The 24,118-nt window shown below is 36.0% G+C and overlaps 1 protein-coding gene across 11 annotated transcripts in view; it reads right to left on the bottom strand.

Moving 5' to 3' along the window:
• Positions 1 to 24,118, bottom strand: part of IMMP2L (inner mitochondrial membrane peptidase subunit 2) — a 904,212-nt gene that overhangs the window by 532,531 nt on the left and 347,563 nt on the right. For 2 of the 11 annotated variants that reach the window (XM_055084910.1, XM_028489869.1), the window contains one exon: positions 12,352 to 13,405. The exons of the other annotated variants lie outside the window; for them this stretch is intronic. In XM_055084910.1, the coding sequence (XP_054940885.1) occupies positions 13,363 to 13,405 (43 nt within the window). In that variant the 3' untranslated portion in view covers positions 12,352 to 13,362. Of the gene's footprint in view, positions 1 to 12,351; positions 13,406 to 24,118 lie in introns of those variants that run through there. 11 annotated transcript variants of the gene reach the window in all.

Here is a 24,118-nt window from a genome sequence, read left to right as displayed (position 1 = left end):
CCGTGAAAGCTCTCTTCTTGCTGTGTGCTCACATGGCCTTTTCCTGGCGCATGGATCGAGAGAGAGGTAGAACAAGCTCTCTGGCATATCTTCTTATAAGGGCATTAATCATTCCTTACCTGGTTTTCTTCTTATAAGAGTACTGATCACTTCTTATAAGGGGACTTATGAAGACTCCACCCTCATGACCTCATCTAACCCTAAATACCTCCCAAAGGCCCCATTTCTAAATACCATCACATGGGTAGTTAAGTCTTCATCATATGAATTTTGGGGGCATATAAACATTCAGTCCATAACATGGAGACATTGGAAGACTCATACAACGCTGATGGGAATGTAAAATGGTGCAGTTGCTTTGGAAAACAGTTCCTCGAATAATTAAATAGAGAGTTACCATGGACCCAGGAATCCCATTGCTAGGTATATACACAAGAGAGTAGAAAACATATGTCCACACAAAAACTTACACACCAACATAGCAGCATTATTCATAACAGTCAAAATGTGAAGACAACCCAAATGTATGTCAACGGCTGAATGAATAAGCAAAATGTATAAAATCCGTATAATGAAATATTATTCGGTCATATAAAGGAAGGAAATTTTGACATATACTACAACATGAATGAACCTAAAGGACATTATGCTAAGTGAAATAAGCCAATCACAAAATACCACATTTATGTGATTCCATACATATAAAATGTCTGAAACAGAGGATTCTACATAGAAAAAAAAGATATGTGGTTGTTTAGGGCTGGGGTAGGAGGGATGAGGGAAAGAGAGGGGAGGTAAAAGCAAACAGGTCCAGGGTTTCTTTTCTGAGGTGATGAAAATATTCTAATACAAACTCTAGTGATGGTTGCACATACTGTGAATATATTAAAAACCATTGAATTGTACACAGTAAATAGACTGTACGATATGTAAATTATATCTCAATTAAATCTCTTTAAAAATCATTAACAACTTAGAAAGGGAAATTTTTGTCTTAAAAATTATTGGCCATAAAAAGCTTTCGTCAAGTAAAAATTTTAAAAAAATCTTTAAAATTGTGTATACCGAAGAAAAATTTATATGAGAAATAAGCCCTCAAAAAGTGTAATGCAAAGGGTGGGGAATAAATAGCAAAATCAAGCACTTTCTGGTAACCTTTCCCTCACATAATGATCATCACTGCATTATTCTCAGAATTTATGCATTTGAGTTTTATTTTTTGAGGTACCTGAACTGTATTACGTAACAGTTACTTCAAATCATTTCACAGAAGTTTCTTTCCCTGATGCACAGATTGTAAACTCACTAAAGTTTAACTAGACTGTCCACTCTTTTAATTCCTAAGTTGTACTATATATACACTTTTGAGTAATAATATAACATAGGGGTGGGTAGGAAAGAAATATGTATAGACCATCCTAGGTTCGTTGTGAAGAGGAATCTATAATTTGTTTATGCAAAAGTACATACTCCATTAGGGATCACATGATTCATAATATCAGAAATTATCTGAAGAAATGCAATATGGATCTGCAGCATGGAACTTTAACAACAAAAATGCACAAAATAATTTAAATAAGAGGTGGAATATTTTTCATTGTAAGAAATATATTTTTTTCTTTTATGAAAAGCAGAGTATTTTACTTTATATTGGGAAATACATTTGTACACAAGTCAACAGAAGAAATGTATTTGCCTCATTACAATCAAAAAGTATCTTTCACTGTTGAAGTGTCATATATGCGTTATATATGAAAAGAAGGATCAGAAGATTGAGTTTTGTCATATGGATGTCATTTGTTGAGTCTACAGCATATTGTAAATCTACTCACAAATGTTGATGGACAAAAAAGCATCATACTCCCACCTTTTGCTAATTCATGAAAATTAAAATATGCTGCTTAAAAATAATATAAAATCACTTAAATCATAAAGAAAAATAAATGATCCATTGTGTGGACAATCTTATTGCCTATGGCTTCTCAGTGATTCTCTTCTAGTTAAGGAATATTGTTTAATGTAGTTTATTTTCTACACATAGTGAAAATTAGAGAGCAAGTAAGAATGTGTCCCCTTAATATCTTTTCCTTTATTCATACAATTCTTTTCATCCAGAATATGCACTTCATTTGATGACTATCCATCCTCAAGTTCACTGATGAATGTGGATGAAAATAATAATAGGAAAAATGTTGAATCTTCAAAGTACCCCATGAAAAATTCATAAGAAAATGGTCAGGGAAAGTTTGTTACTACAACAAAAACCTGGTTTAATTACTGAATTTCAAACTGCCCTACTTTTGGAAAATTTATCCTCTTTTCTTCGCCCTTCTGTTAATTATTACTTTCTGTCTTTCCACATCTCCAAATTTAAAAGGTGTAGATGTCAAATAGAGTAATAGAGAGAATATAAAACTGAAGATCAGTTAATGTTGCTATGTACTAATTGTAGATCCTTTAGTCCATGAAGTAACTAAAATCATTGTTACAAGGACCTTTGGAGATGACCCATAAATTTAATTTACCTAGATTAGTTTTTGCCATAAAATATTCACTGAAAGTTAAGTACCTGTGAGATTTCTTTTATTTACATGTGGGTACATCAAATATGACAGGAAGATGGAGTTTCCTGTTACAAAGAGTGGAAAGGGCCTACAAGGTACTTGGAATCAGAGGGCAGGAAGTTGAATCCTAGTTTCCCCATTCCCTATGTGTATTTGCCTGGATCTTCACTTTCTTTTATTGTAAAAATGGGGTCCTACTGATGATCAAATGAAACAAGAAAGCACCTAATACCATGGGAGGGGCATAGTATGTGATTGAGTATGCTAAGTACTCTTCATATTACTATTTCCAACTAGCTAGCAGACATCTACATACTCCCAAGAACCAGCAAGCATCTTTCCCATGAATCACAGAACCAAATAACAAAATTGTGCTAAAATGAATGTACTAATTACTTTCAATTCAATTATGCATACATATTGACAAAACCTCTACTTTTTCGTTCTGGCTGCTCCATTTAAGATACGTGCTTCATTTTATAAATTAGGAAGAATTTTGACATACTGTTTATTAGGTTCTTACGATGTTCACAGGATAGAAAAAAATGCTATTCTTTAAATTTAAATCCAGCATACCAAAAAACATATTGTAGTGCTTAGTTGATGCTACTGAAAAAATAAAATGATACTTAGATTTTACAACCACCAAATATTATACCATTATTTCTATACTATTTTTCTATCATACAATTATGACTGTATTAGCTTACCATTATTATCACTATATGTAGACCTATTTAACTATAATCAGGAGTATACATTACCTGATTTCCTTATTACCATACTATTTTCATTGCCAGTAAACAATCTGCACATATGTTTGAGATCCACATAATAAGAATGTCTTAAGATCACTGAGCCCAATTTCCCCTGCTGTGATTTGCTGGAGAATAAGTAAAGCAATATCTTCATGTGATTTTTCAAAGTAGGGATGGATAACAGTTCCCCTAACCACATACTATAAACGTGCTTCTAATGAATAGTCGTGTACCTCTGTCACCCTATCACTATGCTGATACTTTCTTATTTATGTTCGGATAATAGAATGTAACCTCTGTGAACTGGGATCTTGCCTGTCCTGTTCATTGTTATATACATACAATCCTCTACATACCCCCTGACATATCATAAGTGCTCAATAAATAGATTAGAGAAAGGAGTGAATCATGTATTTGAGCCCCTTGAATTGCTGAAATAGGTAATGGTTTGGAAAAGAGATATGGAGGAACTAATACACGCATCCTATGGGTGCCCCCAGCTTGATTCATAGGCTGTGGCCCAACATACACAGCTAATATTTGGCAGCACGACAATGAATCCAAACCCAGATGATCAGTAAGAGGCACAAAGGAAGGCTCTGTTGCCCTAAAACGCACTGTTGAGCTTTCCAATTTTGAAAGTGGATACTGGGATAAATGCAAAGGTTTTATATAATCCTAAACAAATGACCAGCATTATTTAATCTAGTTGCATGCCACAAACAATAACAAAGAATTGCCCTTAACGCATTTCAATAGCATGATAAAAGCTAACACAAGAATAAAGTACACTGAGGGCTTCTTACCGTTGCTTCCATGCTGTTGATTACCTCTTACAGCTAAAACCTATAGCTATAAATTTTGTAACTAGCTAATCTGTCACTTTAGATATGCTCAAACCTTACTTATATATAGAACAAGTATTGAACACAATTCTTTGGATTCAAAAGCTTTAAGAAAAAAACATTTCAATACACACAGTCATTTCTTACTTCAAGAAAAGAAAAAAGCATAGAAAAAGGAGATTTTTAAACTTCTTTCCCCTAAGTGGCAGAAGAGGGAATGAGTGTAGAACTGAAATATATAATACAGAATCTTATTTATTTCCTTCCGAGTCCCATTCTCAGTATAGTCAGTTCTGTTTAGGTGCCCATCACCTTTATGTTTTCAGGACTCAGAGTGCTCAAAGGAACTCTGGGACAGAATTCCCGTTTACCAAGCTAATAGCACTAATGGAACTAAATCCATTGTTTGTTTTCTAGTTCTACTACCACCAAATGTTTACACTTCTTTGATCCTATTAGATCTAAGGAAGTCAGAGGCTGTCCCAAGGCCTCAACATGATTCAATCACAAAGGAGGCAGGCTGCACCTGAGTCCAGTCTCCCCACCCTCTGTGATAGATTCCACTGAAAGGAATCCTCACATTCTTTGAAAACTCAAGAAAGCAGTCATCTTGGATTCAAGATAGAGTTTGTCACTTGATTTGTCAGTTGATTTATCAATTGAAAAGGAAAATAATAAGTTTGAAAAATTATAATTAGGAAATAGAGCATAAAGTATCCCCAGTGATGAAGTAGTTAAGAAAATGACTTAAGGGGATTTGAAAATTTAAAACAAAAATCAATCGTGCTCCTCAGAGAAAATAGCTGGGAGTGGAGGGTAGAGGTGAAAGTGTGTTGTGAGTTGAGGACAGTCATCATTTTAAGAATGGATTTAGGCACAAATAAGAAAGGAAAAAAAAAAACCTGATCCAATAGGCATACTCAATGGACCTAGAAGCAGAGACAAGTACAAGAAAAATAAGATAACTCAGAATAGTTTCCAAATAGTTTGGATTCTCTCAGGTGCTTATGTAAATTTAAATTTGGAAGTCAGCAATTCATTAATCAAATCAACCCTAATTTGTACCATGATTTGAATGCTAAATCTTACAGACATAGATTGGCAGCTCTCTCTTAAACTGGTGCCTTGCTAGATTACATAAACTTTTATATTCACTATTATTTTATAACAGAAATTTAAATGATAATTTATATTAAATGCTGACATTAAGTATTAATAAATGCATCTTAAATGTTTATTTTGTGGCTGCATCTAAACTAAAAAATGAAGAAAAGCCATTATGTTCTGCTTAACTCCATGCTGCCTGCAGATGGATGATGTGATATTCCAAATAAGTAATAATGTATAAACACTGTGTTTTTGTGAAATGCATGTGAAAATTATGCCAATAAAATATCTCCAACCTGGAATGGAAGTAAACCATTCTGATGCAGGTTAACGTAAGACTTTATAAGGGATATTAGTCATATACTCAAATTTAGTTCTGATTACAAAACAAAAATATGCTGGAAATTCCATAAAGATCAAACTAATTAAAGTACTTAATTGCCTCTGACTAATTATGGAAATTGGCAAGCTCAGTAAGGAAACAAGTTTTTTAAAAAGAGCTTATATTTTAGGCCATAGCTTCCTAGGCTTCACTTTACTGGGAGCCACTTCTATCGTCTCACATCTGATACTGCAAACTCTGTCCACAGAGAGTTATAAAGGGAAATGACTACATATGCATTCAAAGCTTAACTGGGACAAAAGCAGAAGCTATATTCTCAGACTTAGCCAGCAGTTGTGTTGGCACTTTCCTCAACAGCTATATTGTGTCTTGTTTCTCATTAGCATGACCTCTCATTTCTAAGTTTTGGTTGTTGTTGTTAAAAGAGCACTTCCTTCTATGGGGCATATTTGGAGATCATTGTGGGTCTTTTAACTCAAAAGAGCAAAGTACCTGAATCAGGAAATAGCAAATCCCTATGAAATATTTGCCATGAAACAAAAGACAGAATTTTAGACATAAAGGAAAGAAGATGGACTCTGGAGTTCAAGTGATAATGGTTTTTTAAAAGCCAGTTCTGCCTCTTAATAGCTATGCCCGTGAGAATTTGAGGAGGTTACCTGATTTCTCTTGGTCTCATTTTCTGCCTTTATAAAATGGAAATAATAGCACCCAGTTTGCATTGTTGTCACAATAATAGGGAAACCATAAGGGTGTGTAGCTTATTTATGAAAATAGTTAAGTACCCATGAATGGAAGTTCTTATATTTTATATCCAATGAAACAATTTTTCTTCATATGTTTGGTTCACTCCTTATTATAGGTATATGAGCAGCCATGAAGAATCAAAGAGTACTCTGGGGTATTCCTGAGAGAAATTATAATTCTGCCTTAGGAATCAAAGAGAAATTGGGGAAAAAAATAGTGAAAAAGGAGTCAATAAGTAAATGTTCTTCTATGTTTAATCTTTACTTAAAATTATTTGCAGTGTCAATTTCCACATAAAATGACAGCCTCCATTTATAAAAAACTATATTACATAACATGAATTAGGTACAGTATTCTATAGTACATATGTATTGATAATTTGAAGTAAGTGACATAGTAACAAATATTCAATTTCTCCAAATTCTGTTAAACAAGGATATAATCCATTCACTCTCTCAAGCACTGAAAAAGTTTCCCCGCCCTCTCCTTCTCTAGAGCTTCTGGTCTTACTACAGAGACCACGAGCCGCACTTGTCGCAAGCAGTACTGCAAAGGCAATTCTTTCCACCCTGCCTCAAGGAAGGCATAAACACACTGTGGTGAGGAAGGTTGCTGTGCTAATGGTAGAACTCAAAGAGCAGTGTGACTTTTGGTGTTACCCCAGCAGGCCCCAGACACTGCCTCTTAATGGCTATGCCACCATTCAGAACTATCCATAGATGTGTGTGTGTGTGTGTGTGTGTGTGTGTTTGTGTGTGTGTGTGTGAGAGAGAGACATAAAATCAGAATTCAGGAGTATTCAGTTAGTATATAGGAAACCAGTACATCTGTATCTCCCACCACCACCCCGATTACCCCACAATAGTATCTGTACAAAATTTTTTAAATGTGTCAATATGTGAAAAAAGAGGTTTGAATCCAATAAAGACAGTGTTAACAAAGATGCTCTTTTTCAGGCCCTATCAATAAGTATATATTAAAATGACAAGTCTCTTTCTAGATGGTTGCTGGTTTGTTCTCTTTTAAGTAGCTTGATTGCCGATCTGTACATGAATGTCATCACTGAATGGAAACAGTCCAAGGACTCATATCACTCCCACTAGAAGGAGAAGCTTCAATAAATCTCTACAGCTATGGCGGTGGTCCAGTCCCTGTGCCATATGGCATTCCACCTGCCCCAAGAAGTTTTGTTAACATCCTTTAAAGCTCCAAATAAAAATACTGAGGCATAAACAATCAAGTCTGCTTTGCAGTTGGGTTTTTTGAGCTCTGTGTGGTAGCTTCAAAAATTCCCCATGCTGTGCATGTTAATGAGACCCTCCATAGGCACTGTTAATACAAAAGAGCAATCACCCATAACTCACAGGCCTTTGCCTTCTGACTATGTCTGACTGTGTTCATTGCATTTAGCAACTGGAAAGAAAATAAACCGGGAGAAGTCAGTCTGGACGTCAGGAGGCAGGAGGAATGAAGATCTAAAAGTGACAACAAAATTTCAAAAATCTAGAGCTTCTTGGCACATTACCTCCAAGGATTTATTTCTAAAAGAACTTAGCAATTAAACACAAAAATATATTAAAATCAACATATAAGTAAACAGCAACTAGTGAAACTGAAAACTCACTTTATGTGTATTCTTGGGGGTCAGAACAAGAATAGAAAATTTCAGTTTCTATAACCTAATGAAAAGAATAGCAAGGAAATTAGAGCCAACTGATTGCCACATCCCTTTGGATTACTGTCCAATGACTTTGCTCATTCAAATATTTATTTCAATAGTTCTAAACATTTTAGATTAAGGAGCATAAGTACAAACAGAAATGAGTGATTAGCTTGCCTAGTTTTTTGAAATGTAGGGGAATACACTTTAATCTAAAAACTATAATGAGAACTACATATATATATACACATACATGCGTGTGTCAGAATAGAAAAATACAATCCTAAAAAAAAAGAAAAATACAATCCTAAATTATCTCTTATTATAATATTACATAGTCAATGTTTAAGTTAAAAAGATCATAGGGGTCTATAAATTTTACAGGTAAGTCAAGGTACTAATACGGAAAATGAAAAGGCCCTTGAAGTTTGAAGAAAATCTTATTAAAAAATCATACACCTTTGATTTAAAAAAAAAAAAATCCAAAATGGAGGACAAGTTTCCTTTATCATAAAGCCTATCAACAAACAGAATTTTCCACTGTCTTCACAGTATCTAACGTAATACTCCTCACTCTGGCAGTACTGCCTTCAGTGTTGCTTCTAAACAAGAGTTCTCAACCTGGGGCTCATGAACCCAGGGGTCCACACATAGAATTCAGGGATATTTGTAAACCTGGGCAGAAAAAAAATACATCTTTATTTTTGCTAACCTCACCCTCCAAGTTAGCATTTCATCCTATTGTGAATGTATGGAAAAAGAAAAAAAAACACCACTACAGTCATATTAGCAATTCCTGTGACTTGATCACCTACATATCTTGAAGTAATTTTTTCCTTTCAACACCACCTTGAAATTATAATCATTTTTACACTAAATGTTAGATCACATCATTTAATACATTTATGAAGAAGCACATATATAGTACATACACATTTAAAAAATTTTTGATAAATGTATTCTATACATATAACTGGTTTCCCTTGTAATCCTGTATATTTTATTCATTTAAAAATTTATCCTGAGAAGGGGTCTATAGGCTATAGAAGATTCCCACCAAAGGAATCCATGATGCAAAGAAAGGGTACAAGTATCTTTTTTAAAGAAAACATCACACAGTTATGCCGGTGTATATGCTTCTGACACACAACTGTCACCACAGCTGAAGTCACAGCCATGGGACTACTCATCCCCTCATGCCTGCTTAGGCCTTCATTGTTCCTCTCTGCTGCCCACTATATATCCTAGTATCATTCCACTCTATTGTTTTAAGCACCCAGGACCATATCTCAGCTTTTATCAGGCAGGTTGATAAGGAAATCAATTTCAATATATAACCTAAGAATGGTTCTTACTGCCCAGTTCTTCGAGAACCCCTGGGATTCATGTATCAAGGACAGGGTCAGACCGAGGCGACACTGGGAAGAGGCCACATATGTTTTTTGGAAATCTCCCCTTACAATTTTCTGTAATTCTACCTTTTTTTTCAGTTTTAGTATATTCTTGTCTCCCCAGTAGAGTATAAATTAGTCCACTTATCTCTGGGAGTAGAATTAGTAGTAGGCTCTATTTTTCCCCTAAATATGTACACTTTTATACAGGAAAAAAAAAAAAAAAGACTCAGAAAGTGTGGGAAAAATACAAGTAAACAATAATGTTGGAGACCACTGCACACGTGTGATGTGTGACATAAAATGATGTAGGAGAAGGGGAGTAAAGTGGGGCTGTTCCAACAGCCTGTGGGTCCCGAGGAAACTAGGTCCGTTCTTTACTGGTTAAAGGGAGTCTTAGCCCTTAACTCATCAGCGAGTCTCCGGCAGCAGAGTTAACTACACAGACAAGGGGGAAGTTTTGCTGCCTGAGGCTATAGGGCCACCAGGCTCTCCCTATTAGGATCAGCTGAATATGATCCTGTCACTTAGCAAGAGCTCCCAGACATTCAGGCCAATACCACCCAAGCCCAAATTATGCACTTTACCTTGAAGAGTGTGAATAAAAACCATCTGCACTCTTAGATTTCAAATGCAGTATTGGGACAGAAATTCAGACTGCTATAATATAATTGGGGTCGGGTCATACTCATAGTATGAAGCCTACTGGGAATGAGACAGACTAACACGCCTAGCATATAGTATGCTCTTAATAAATATTTGTTGAATGAGTGATTGAATGCTGTATTCAATAGGACAGAAGAGAGTGCCTTAGACTGCTTTCAGGATTATATTTAAATCATCAGTGATAATAGCAAACACTTAAAAAGAGCTTATCATATGGCAGATATTGTTTTAAAGAGCTTTACAAATACTAACTCACCCAACTCTCTTTATAAGGCTCACGAGGGTTATTTAAAGAAGAAGCAACTGAAGCACAGAGATCTTAAATCATCTGTCCAAAATCACTTCATCAGTAACTACAGATCCGGGAAGCAAATGCAGGCAGAGTCTGGGGTCTTAACTACGTCACCATATTGCCAAGTCACAATACGGTTTACCTCTATGTTGATGATATTGCATTGCAGAGGAAAAATGAAAATATTTTTTAAGGGGGTGAGAGATGGAGGAGACCAGCTTGATGTAGGCCTGTCAGAGAAGGAGAAGCTACATTAGGAAGGGCTGGGGCCTGCGGGGCAGGGTCCCTCTGGAGAACACAAGTCGCAGCCGGTGCTGGTCCTCCCCGGCCAGCTTCTACTACTCTTGCCCCTCTGCTGCTCTCGTCAGCCTCGGTTACGGGAGGCTGTGACTTAAATTCTCTGTTGCTGTTTTAATAAAGGCTTCAAATAAAGGTGGTATTCCACATTTCAGGTCAATTCATGGTGCTCACCAGCAGGATCTGCCTCAAGTGGCTGGTTCCTGTAGCTCAAGGGAAAAAACTATTTGGTCCTGGGAGGAGCTGGGGGTCAATCTCCTGATGTGATGGAGAGTCAGGCACGTGTGAGCAATGGGAAAGGGTGCAGAGAGTGGCCACTTGACAAACTTGGCATTTCTGACATCCCCTAAAAGAGGGAAACTTAGGGCATTACTCACACTAGCTTGTACTTTAGTTATTAATCCTGTAGAATAATTGCTACTCATTTAATAGGAAGATTTCTGATTTTTAAACCGATTTTTAAGCCAAGAACCTCATTCCAACTGGTTAACTTCAAGTAAGACCAGACCTATGGAAACAGCTTACAAAACAGTTTCTCGTGTTCAAGCACCATTCTGACTTTATATTTATATAGTACCATGCTACTGACAAAGCACTTTGACACACTGACTGGGGGAGGGGTGGGCAGGTATGCACAAGATGGAAAAGAGAGATCAACAGTTCCACTGAAGAGAATCCAGTACAAACCAGTGAGAAGTCCTTCACCAGTAAACTTAAGAGTAGTGCTTCCTACAAACATCAGCCAGCTATCCTAGTCACACTGACTAAGAGTACCGTGGAGAGAAAATTGCCCTCAAGCAGCAAAGGAGAGAGAGCTCTAGTAAGTAGTCTATATGCACCATAAACTCAAGTGTGCTTACTTGAAAAAACATGAGAAAATTCACATTTTATTGTGGCCATTTCTCTAATCAAAGCTCTAAAGGCTTATCTCAAAATCAAGGCTTATCTCAAGGGGGATAAAAAGAGAAGAGAAACTTGTCTCAAAAGCAGAAACTTTGCCTCTGTGGTCCCAGAGACCTGAGAGTCCTCTGCATCGATTTTAACTATTGAAAGACATCAATGCTTTCACAGAGCCCACCTTTTTAATGAAAAAAATGAAATACTGCAAGGGCCTGCCAGAAAGGAAATTAGCTCAACATTAATGACCAGGAAAACCACACTATTGCTTAATAAATATGGCAGAAATATTTTCTCAACAGCTTTCCTTTAATGTTTCTACACTCTACTCATGGACTCTCTAACTTTCCTATCACTGAGAACCCACGTATAGAAAGTAATCAGAAGAAGAAAGATGTATTGGTCCACATTCTCCTAAACCCTACAAACATCAAAGAAATGATGGCATCCTTCATCAAAGAACTAGGGCAAAGATAAGGTAAGAGAATAAGGATGACATTTTTAATACAGTGAAGTTTCAGAGAATTGCCATTCTTCATACCTTTTATGATCTTGCACTGACTTGGCTTAAGGTGATTTCTCCACCTCCAACCCAGCCCAGTGATGGAGAATAGACGGGCTTGGGGGTAGGAAGCGAAGACTCACTACACATTTTAAGATGAAAGGATGCCTTTCCCAGTCTAAATGCTTATTCAAGCAAACTGCTATCATAGATAAGCCTTAATATATCTGTTCAAGTATAATAAGGTTTTGTTTACAGGACAACCCAGTGTGGGGCGAGGGGTGTTGACATATATGTTCATGAGATAATTTCAGTTGTATTACAAGTGCAAATTAAAGTGGCCAGTTGTCAGTATATCAAAATAAATAATGACACAAAAACTGTCTGCAGATACACGTTTTAAAGCATCATCTCACACCATTTTTTACGTAAATTAAATGTCTGGCCAATAGCTAAAATCACTGATCACTAAGCTTGTAGGTATATGCTTTATCATTTCCTTTTACTTCCAGGGCAGCATGATGGTTATTACTTTTTATTCCTCTAAGCTTTCTAACAACTTGCTCTATTTTTCAAGCTGAAGGTAAACAATGACATCTAAGAAAAAACAAGGTTTTCTCTGATTCTACTAGACCTTCAGGCTCCAGTGTCAAGTTAAATCTAGCATCACCATATTACCAAATTCTAACTACAGAGCTTCTTTATTTATCATCAACTGTACTTTTAGACTCACCAAAAGTGAAAATAATTTTTGTTTTGCATAAAATGTGACATACATCACAGAAATACAGGATTTTAGGAAATATTTCACTCTTTCATGTGCTAATAGAATAAACAGAAAAGCAGGGTAGAGAGCAGTGATTGAAAGGAGTTGAAAGAATGGGTATTGGAGTCAATCACATGCAGGTCTGAATCCTTTTAGTAGATATGTCACTAATGATATGTGACCTTGGGCAGGTGACAATCTCCGGAGCTTTGGTTTCCTCAAGTAGTCTGGCTTCAAAAGCTAAACTCTTTACCACTGAGGGAACACTACTTCTTTACACAGAACAGGATTATTAATCTACTTAGGTAGGTAGGTACACAGGTATTTGTGTGTATCATCATGTGATGTAAATAAATTTCATAACAAACTTGACTAGGCAGTTTGACTAACTAGTATTTGAAGCTGGGGAAGGAGGGCTGGTGTCACAAGTTTGACTGTCATCTTAGTTAACTAAATGAAAATACATGTAAAACTTCTAATAAAAAGGCTGACACATAGTGAACATCAATCATGCTACTCTCTTTTCCTTAGAGCAGGCTTTGAAGAATAGTAATGGTGACCACAGCATACCTGAAATGAGAGATAAGAGAACATCGTAGGGACGGTAAAGGTGAGAAGTAACAAAGGCATATTGCCTTGCTCACAACTTTTTCCAGGGCTAGCCTGGCTTACAAGTTTTCAGTTTAATATTGTTAAATGACGCAAGTTTTCAGTTTAATATTGTTAAATGACTTAATATAATTTACAGTGTATTATTTTGCATTCTCAATGATATTCCTTTTTTAAAAAAATATTCTTTGCCATATTCCTCCCCCAAACTGCAGGTAAGAAGACTAAGGCAAAAATAGAGTAACTGTTTTACTTAGCCTCACAGAGCAATTTATATTTCATTACTGCATGTAAAACGCATTCGTTACATCACAGTTACATTTGCTAACAGAATACTTCCAGAAATACAGTTAAAATCTCCAGCAGGGTAAAATGCTGCTGTACACACACACACACACACACACACACACACACACACACACACACACACACACACACACACACACACTCCACCTGCATAATTTTACTTCTAAGCAAAGTGCCCTGACTGGATCTGACTTGTAGTGCACTCTTAAAAACAAACACCCTAAAGGCAAGTAACTGTATATTCCTTCTTCCCCACTTGGAAGTGTTTTAGGTTAGTAGCACAATCCAGTTTCTTAAGGTAAGGAGATTCCAGTATCTCTTACCCTTAAACATGTCACAGGGCTAGTGAATGCCTTTAGAAAAATGAAGTCAGGCCAAAAAATAGTTGATCTTCTATGAGCTAAGCAAGAAAACCTTTTTTAAAAGGTACTTCACGTTTCACATTCTTTCTGTACACATCCCCCCACCCTATCACATCACCCTAGTTCTCCATTGCCGTTCAAGGATAAATGTATTTATTCTCCAACAGAGGGCAGCTTGGTTCTCTTTCTAGAGCCAGGAACTGTGTGGCATAAGGAGGTGAGGGGGATTGTCAACAGAGGCAGAGGAGGGAGGTAGCCACACGGAAGTCTGTGTTCATCAAGAGCTGGCAAAAGGCAACTGGAACAAATAGAAGTTGCACCTACACAGAGCAACCTCATGTCTGGTATCACCTAGAGTTTGGCTGATCAACTATGTATCCAAGTAGAAGAAGTAATTTTCTCTCAGACTTACCCAGAAGCCAACAAATTCAGAATAGAGCAATGAACTTTCATAACACCATTCAACCATGATCAAATTACCTTAAGCCTTGAAAATACCATGAGGTCTCATGCCCCTATGTATTATTGAAAGTCAAAGACAAATATTGCAAAGTAAAAACACTACACCATGATGTAAGTGTAAGGAACTGCACCAAATTCCTTGTTTCCTATGACAACTTTAAAAAATATCCTAGGTAAATTTCTTTTAAAAAATTGTACTTTTTGTTTCCTGCTTTACTAGTGTCCTAACTTTGTATTTAGTCTGCAAAATGAACAATCGAATACTGCCACCAACCATTATTCCTTCCGTTTTTCCTCCAATAAAACTTAATATGTAAAATATTTCATATTAATAAAATTGCATGAATTGTTTGTTTTAAAAGAGAGAAGTCTCAATTCTAGTTAACAGCAGATATAAATCAGTGAAGGGTTGGAACATTCCAAGTTTGAAGTGCCTGGTCCATCCAGATGGAGCTATGAGTCTGGAACTCAGGAGAAATCTGGACTGGATTTGAGAGTCATTTGGGCAGTTTAATCAAAGAAAAGTGGATGACAGCCCAAGGGAGTGCTAAGTATAAAAAAGAAAAGATCAAATACAGAACTCAAGTGAATAGCCACATTTTTAAGTAGGATAAAGGGAAAAGAAACAACTAAGACCAAAAGACAAGTCACAGAGGTAAGAAAAGGGGAGTGGTAGCTGATGAGGCAAGGGAGGAATTTTTTTTTTTTAAGATGTTGGGGGTAGGAGTTTATTAATTTTATTTATTTATTTTTGCTGTGTTGGATCTTCGTTTCTGTGCGAGGGCTTTCTCTAGTTGTGGCAAGCGGGGACCACTCTTCATCGTGGTGTGCGGGCCCCTCACTATCACGGCCTCTCTTGTTGCGGAGCACAGGCTCTGGACGCGCAGGCTCAGTAGTTGTGGCTCATGGGCCCAGTTGCTCCGCGGCATGTGGGACCTTCCCAGACCGGGGCTCGAACCCGTGTCCCCTGCATTAGCAGGCAGATTCTCAACCACTGAGCCACCAGGGAAGCCCAGCAAGGGAGGAATTTAAGAAGGGATGGCTGACCAGGTAGATGGGGCAGTGACCAAGTACATAAGGAGAGGCTGAGTTTGGCAACCTGAAGTCCACGTCAGCCTTAGCGAGCTCTCCTGCAGTAAAGCCGATGGTTTGGGCAGTGGATGGAGTATTAATAGGAAATGCATAGAGATGGTGAGTGAGAAGAGCTATTTAAAGATGGAGGTAGAAAGAGAAAGGAAAAGTGCAAGGGGAAATATGTATAAGGAATTTCCTCTTTTTCTTTTTTCTTTTCCTTTTTGAAGAATTTAGCCTGTTTCAAGACGAAAGGGAAGAAATTAAAATACAAAAGGAAGCTGGTAAGAATCAGAGAGTGACAGATGAAGAACACAGGAGGAAGCTTTGCTTTTCAATCTGAGTTCAAGTGCCTTTCTCCCACTCCAGGAATGAGGGAGGTAAGAATGAGTAAACAGATCAACAAATTTAAAGGCCTAGTAAAAATAAAATTGAGCAAATTTATGTCCAATGGTGGAAAAGTGTGATAAAGATTTGCAATGAAAGACCTAGAAATGTTCTTAAAAACAGAATAAAACCTTGAGCACACATCTGCAACCTTTTTTAAAGAAAGAAATAGTTTTTATTTCACCCAGGTTTTAGAATTCTCAAGAGTGATTATTTGAGATGAAAGAGAAGAGGGGTGTTAAATACAGTTCTGTGCACGGGAAGTCCTCAGCAACCAGAGATCTTGACTAGAGAGCTGCAGCCAGATTAGGAAAAGAAGAACTCATTTACGTGGGCAATGACTTAGAGATCAATAGGGAATCTCTTTAGTAAATATGTTGACTGGTAAACCTAGTTAAGAGATTCTAGATGAGATAAGCAATAGTATCTGTAGACAGCATAATTTTGATCCCTTTTGATAGCACGGTTTGTACCTATTACTTCGACACTTACTTTGGCCTTACTATGGGTCAGCTTCCCATTATTTAAACTGTACCTTACCCATCAACTGAGTTTAAGCCTTCAAGACTATGTCACATATGTTTTAAAAATACTATTAATTTCTTAAAATTTCTCTCCTTTCTCATGTCAGTTCATTTTTAACTCAGTACTCAAGAGGTCGAATTACTTACAAACTCACAGCTGCTCTTTGGGATTCAGCAGTTATGCCCTGGCCTGGTCAGACAGCAGGAAGTTCCCACAGCACCGTCACTCCACCCCTGCCCTGGGGCACAGCTCGTCCTGCACACACATGCCAGACTGTGAGCTCCTTTAGAGCAGGCACCAGACCTTGGCAGCTTTGTAGCCCCTCGGTGGCTAACACAGGGACTTATCCCTTGTAGCTATTCAGTAAACATCTAAAGAACTGACTATTGTTCTCCTTCTACCTTTAGTATTTGTTCAACACTGAAGTAAATATTTACCTAATTTCAGTCTACTTATGATCACCATTATCCCATTTTGCTGTTAACACTCTTATTTACCATGCTTCAAGCACAGCCTCTGGGAAGAATTCCTGAGATGCCCAACAGAATTAATTCCTGCTTTGTCCCACTACATCTGTTAACCACATTTGTTACTGTATATCAAAATTATTTGCTTTTAATGCTCCACTCTGTTTTAACAAAGAGCTCTATCAATGCCAGAACCTCATCTTATCACTATACCCACTGCCGGCACAATGTGTAGTAAATACCAAGTACTGAATGAATGTTTGGAAATGAATAGTTCTTATCTCACAATCCAATAAAACCATATGCAGTTGATAAAAGTATTACTCAGTATTTGTTTCTAAATAAAAGAGTAACACCTAAAACACAGTATTTCCTTTATGAAATTTCTTTTACAAATTATTCTCACCAACTCTGTGAGGCAGGAGAGTTACCATTATTTCCAACCTTAAATCACAAAATCACTGATACAGAACATAACTGTCTAGCTCCAGTCAGTATCAACTTATAATTAGATTTAAGCATGCAGACACTAAACTTCCAGTTTATTTTGCTATACAGTTAAACTGCCCCCCCCACAATAAAACAATTTTTTACTTATTATTTTCAGAGGTAATATTTCAAATGCAGAAATAGATTTTTGTAGGTATAATAAGCTTCAAATAATGCATTTTAGTGAACTGTTAAAAAAAATAAATTATTTTAATAAAAAACTGCTGATGTTTGGTATGTTATTTACTATGTCAGTTTTTTGTTTTTGTTTTTGTTTTAATTTTTTGCAGTACACGGGCCTCTCACTGTTGTGGCCTCTCCCGTTGCAGAGCACAGGCTCCGGACGCGCAGGCTCAGCGGCCATGGCTCACGGGCCCAGCCGCTCTGCGGCATGTGGGATCTTCCCGGACCGGGGCACGAACCTGTGTCCCCTGCATCGGCAGGCAGACTCTCAACCACTGCTCCACCAGGGAAGCCCTACTATGTCAGTTTTTATACATTAGTTGGCACTACATAAAACTTACATTGTAAAGTGTATGAAAGATTTACCAAGTAATAGATTTTTGGCTTCCATTTATACTTATATAGAATTACAAAGATTTTTATTAAATCTGCTGAATTAACAGCATTTCTCTAATTTAAAGTAATAAGGACAGTAGAAACCTAAATCCCATTAATACCTTTGGAAGATGGAATGAGAGGCTAGAAACATTTTTTTTTTTAACTTATCAGCTCTGTTTCAAGTGACGCCAGTTTCTGTGATCTCATTACAAACTGAGCTGACTTTATCAATTGCTTTTGAAGACTAATTTCATCAAAGCATAAAGTTAAAAGGAATAAAAGTGAGACAGGCTGGAAGAATATAAGAGGCAACACTAGCCAGAGAAGTCAATACATTCAAAGTAAAGAGTCAAAAATCAGTGTAAAATTTTAATTGCATCACTTTACCAATTGCCACACTACCTTTTACACTGTATATGATTTTTATTATGAATGAAGTTTTGTTTCTAAAAGTAGATGCATACAAATATTTTTACTGAAGGTCTGTTATGTGGCCAAGTCTTTCTTCAGGGTACTTTACATATGTTATCTCACTTATTTTAATTTTAACCATCCTATGAGTACTTTTTACAAATATGTATGATTTCAAAATTCATGCTTCTTCCAGAACATTACTAACTTAAGGTTTAGAAATTATCAGAAAAATATGAAATAAATTAAAATTAACATACTCAAAAAAGTTTGTCTGAGTAGTCTCCAAATCTATAAATTTAGTTTGGCAATGTGAATAGAATGCTGCAGTGTTCAATCAAATTTAATTTTTTAAACCAAGCTTAATTCTGGCCTTACAAGAACTAACTAATCAAGATAATTAATATTTTAGAATGAAGTAAAAGATTACATTGTTCATTCTGAAGAACAAATTGCTTTAGGGTAGTGACCTTTCACGGGACACCATACAAGCAGAGGCAGAGCTCTGCTCTTCATTTTCAGAATCAAACTGTAAAAGCAAACTAAGAAAAAAAAAAAAAGAGTTCAATAAAATGACCTACTCGACACTAGAAGTTTTAAATGAAAACCAACGTGGCATTTTTCTTAAAGCTTTCGTGATAATCATCGGAAATTAGAAGATAATCAATTTTCATTCAAAAAAGGTTATGGAAGACACCAAAAGAATAGTCTCCTATTCATTATTTCCTAAGTAAATGGGTACTTTTTTAAAAAAAGTTTTCCTGTTTTAAAAATAAAACATGCTCATTAAAAAAAAAAAAGGCACAGAAACAGAGGCTAAAGAAAAAGGAAAAAAAAAAGAAAAATCAAAGCAGTGCAGAAAAACAGGAAATTAATATGAAAATGCAAATTATTCTCATTTTTCCTAGTTTCTTTCCCCAGAAGTAACCATTGTTAACGGTTCTCAGAAATCATTTAAAATTTTTCTCTGTATATATGTTTGTTATTTACATATCTGTACAGCTTTAGCTTTACATAAATGCACTCAAACTATTTGCATTCTACATTTTACTCATTTTGACTTAATATATACCTTAGACATCTCTTTTTAACAGTACGTACAAAACTAGCTCATTAATTTTCATAGCTGTGTAGTATTTTATTGAACGGGTATTTCACAATTTATTTTGCCCCTATTGAGGCTGACTTGAGCTGCTTCCACATTTTCACTATTACAAACAAAGCTACCCTAAATTTCCATGCATTCTCTAGAATTCATAAAGACTACTTAAAATAATGAGTGTTTTTTTTTTAACATGACCTGAAGAATACTGAAAAGGTTGAGGAAATACAGCAGCCATCAATAAGTTCCAATAAGCCAATCAATTACATTGTAAATTAACTAAGCATTTATAGGAAAATAAATCTCAGAGCAATATAGTTAATTATCTGATGAAAAAAAATCTCCATACATCTTTAAAAAGACAAAAAAAGATAAAAATAATTATGGAATTGGGGTTCAACAAACCAAAGTGAAATATGTCATCAGTTAAAAATGAAAACGGTACTTCTCAAATATAAACCTCAATTCCAAGAAATTTTAAAGGAGGTGTCAGCTGGAAGGATAAGAAAAATAATCATATTAAAAACCCACCAGAACTAGTACACCATATGATAGTGTTCAATGTGCTTACTTAGTACTGTTACATTCTATCAAATGATAAATTGACCTAATGCTGAAATTGAAGTTTCAAAAGTTTAAAATGATTTTGCTCCCCTGAAAAATTCTCTTGCTGCCAAATCATTACTTTCAAATTAGAAGATTTCTCATATTTTGGAATTTTCACACATTAGAAGAGATTTGGAGACAAATATCTGCCTTACAGTAATAACAGCAACCAACAAGAAGGAAAAAACACTGAATATAATTTAGAAATTCAGACAGATGACATTAAACAGAGTAATGAAGATTTTATAGATGAGCTAAGGTTAGGATATTTAGGATTTAATTAAAAACTTTCTCCAAGGATTCTCACACATTTTGGGGCAAGTACTCTTCTCTTGTTCTCCAGGACACCAGAATGTAATTACTAATGGGAGAATAAACAAGGCTTTCCTTCTACTCATTTTTTTAAAAAGATGAAAATGGGGACTTCCCTGGTGGGCCAGTGGTAAAGAATCCGCCTTACAATGCAGGGGATGCAGGTTCGATCCCTGGTCAGGGAACAAACATCCCACGTGATGCAGGGCAACTAAGCCTGTGTGCCACAACTACTGAGCTCACGCACCTCAACTAAAGAGAGAAAACCCGCAGGCTACAACTAGAGAGAAGCCCGCGCGCCGCAACCAAAGATCCCACATGCCTCAAGGAAGATCCCACGTGCTGCAACTAAGACCCAACGCAGCCAAAAATAAATAAAAATAAATAAATCTTTTAAAAAAACAGAAGAAGAGGAAGAAAATCTTCTCTCTACTCTGCATAAACTGGCTGAAGGTTTGGCCTGACATGACAATTCCTCTAAATATGGCTCCAGATCTGCCCTTAGAATCAATCATATAATTAATTTCTTTCTTCATGGGATGTGTTTCAAGAAAGGAATTGGAATGAACACACTTAAAATGTTTGCCACCATTTACCAGAAACCTTGCCTTATTTTCTGAATAAATCAATACGACCTATGCATATTAACTTAAATACTTCAATTCTCTCATTTAAACATGCAAGTATCTCTGTTTAAAGTTAGTTGATTCTAAAGCTAAGAGTTACTGGACAAGCTGGCTGTCACTTCATCATTTTTCCTTTTGTGCTTTAAAAACACCTCCATCAATATAACCATAATCAATTAAAAAATATGGAAATATGTGTATGGAATATGCAAAACAGAACCAAATATGAAATATACGTAGAAGTGAAAAACAATGAGAAGCAGCCAAAGACTAGAAGTGAATGATTCTCCTGTAACACATTAAAAACAATACTGTACCTGAAGGGAAAAAAGAAAGGTCAATGGTAATCACTAGAAAGTTAATATCCTGTGACAGTGTTAATCTATATCATTTGACTTGACTAAGAATTTTACAGGATGATAGGATGATGTAACACACCAACGAGTAGAAGCATAAGCTTTATCTTTCACTATTGTTCTGTTTCTTCAAGGAATTTACAGTAGTAAGTAATTTACTACTATCATTAACCTGGTCTGGGTGCATTATTATCAGAAGCTGCAAACTCTGCTAAAGTAAAAATTCCAGTCTTTTAACATGAATGGATATCCATTAGGGATCCAGTTAAAACCACCAACCTCATTTCAGTAGATATCATATCTCACAGAATGTATGTTGCTAGACATAAAGTGTCACTGGTTTACCTCTAAAGATCCAGCGCCTACAGGAAACTGGGTGTAGTTTTAATAAAATGGGACTCATAAGTTTTTATTACATTTATAATGAACGATTTTCAGTTTTATAGGCTCTTTGAAGGAGCAATTTAGTTTATTAAAAGATGACTTTACATTCTTCACAACTCTCAGGTTTTCAATTTTATGTTGCTACCCCTCTAAATATAAATGAAGATATTGAAGTTTTAATAAATGTATAGAGTTATTTTTACTGACGTGTATGGGATGCAAGTTTACAAATTACAGAGAAAAGTACAGAAGATTAAAATCTCTTTCTAGTCTGATTCTTTCAATATCCTTTCCATCATACAAAACCTCTCAAAACCAACCAATGGCTATACAAGGTATACAACATTTAGGTAGTAATAAAGCAGGATTCATGATACTGCCTTTTCAGAATCAAGTATAATAAAATATTTTTAAATTGACTTACTGATGCAGTGGAGAGTATAACTGTTTAACTTGGTGGATCTTTAATCAGTCTCTTTCTTATATCTAACACATCCATATGAAATTTTCAGACATACTGGCTTTTTTTACACCATCATACTCTAATTCAAGCCCCAAAGTAGGGATTATTACAAGTGAACTAAAGGTAGACACAGGAAATTTTGTCTGTTTACTTTCCCAGTGAAAGAACCTACTATATATGGGATCCTAATCAAGGAGCTGACATTAAAATAGTGACTAAGGCATCATCTCTGCCCAAAGAAAACTCATTATCTGCTGGAAAAAAGAGACATAAAAATAATTATAATACATTACGATATGGCTGTAATAGATATAATAGATATCTATATTTATAACAGACAATTCCAAGCAATAAAGGGATCACTGAGAAAGAGCTACCAACTCTGCTTAGCAGAGAGACGAAGACCTCATGGAGGTGATGTGCCATCTGGAACATGAAAGATAACTAGAGGTTCACCAAACAGATAAAAGACACAAAGGCATGGCAAACAACAGGAAGAACCCTATGTTTGCAATGATTGCTAATCAAATGTAGTACCCTTGCACCAATTAATATTTTAATTCATATTTACTTTAGTCAACAACAATCTCAACAAAAATATAGTATTACAGTGGAAAAAAAAACTTCCTATATATTTCCTTCCACAAGGGCAAAATCATATCCTAATCATGCAATCTTTGATTCCCATCTTAGCTTATTCGGATATTCAGGAACAATTCTTATCTATTCTTCTAAGAAATTCATATGAAAAATCTAGCATCACACACATTTGCTTGGAGGGCCCAAAGACATCTTTTAAACACGAACAGTTCATTAAATGAATATGCAGAGCATGCCTACGTCCTGCAGCTACATAATGAAAATCAATGTGTTGTCCCCAACCAACATTTATCATGTCAAATCCACAGGCAATTGCCTCAATTTTAGGAATTCAATCTTCATGCAATTTTTGGAGATTTACACTACCCAATCTACATGAAAAACTAGATACTAATCTCAAAGCACATCTTTAGAGAAGAAGCTTCTTTAACTTGACTAAACATGTGTCAAATGTGATAAATGTATCACTCCTAGGATAAAGCAGAATTGTCACCGAGAAACAATCAGAAGCCAAATGAAGGATTTCTACTGACTTTAATACCAGGTTATTAACTTCCATGATCCCCACTCTTGGCAGAAAAAGTCAGTGCAATTAAAATCCATTAATGGAACTTAAATTTGTCTGGAAAAGGGAACTATCAACTGAAGTGCTGGCCCCAAAGTCCACCTGGCTGATAATTCTCTGATGACAAGTTTCAAGAATTAAAAATAACCTCATTTGTCACACACTCAGAGTTTCCCATCATGTAGAATTCATTGTTAGAGAAGTGCCTTCCTTTATCCCATGGAGACCCATCATTTAAATTGATCTACTCCAAATATACCCAACAGGGCAAAGATGTGTCCTCACAGTTTCACTCGTGAACCCAGCCAGCAATTCAATTGTCGCTGCTTTGTTCTAGGTGGCTTCCCTCTAATGATCGACAGTAAAGAGGATATGTAGAATTGACTCTTCACAGACACTATTTGAAACACGGCTAAAAAAAATAGCATCAAAGGAAAACATTACACGAGCAAGAAGGGAGTTTGGGGAAATGGACTACTTCTCTATAGGAATGGGATAAAGAGATAATAAGCGATTTTACTCTTGAACTCTAGTTGACCCAACACTGATCGATTAGTAGAGTAGAAACAGAGATGAGTGTGTATGGAACTTTGCCGATTCAAAGACAGCTGGCCTCCTG

This window comes from Physeter macrocephalus, chromosome 5 (assembly GCF_002837175.3).
Source record: "Physeter macrocephalus isolate SW-GA chromosome 5, ASM283717v5, whole genome shotgun sequence".
NCBI classification, from domain to species: Eukaryota; Metazoa; Chordata; class Mammalia; order Artiodactyla; family Physeteridae; genus Physeter; species Physeter macrocephalus.
Note: the sequence above shows the minus strand (reverse complement) of the source record. Positions and strands in the feature narration are given on the sequence as shown.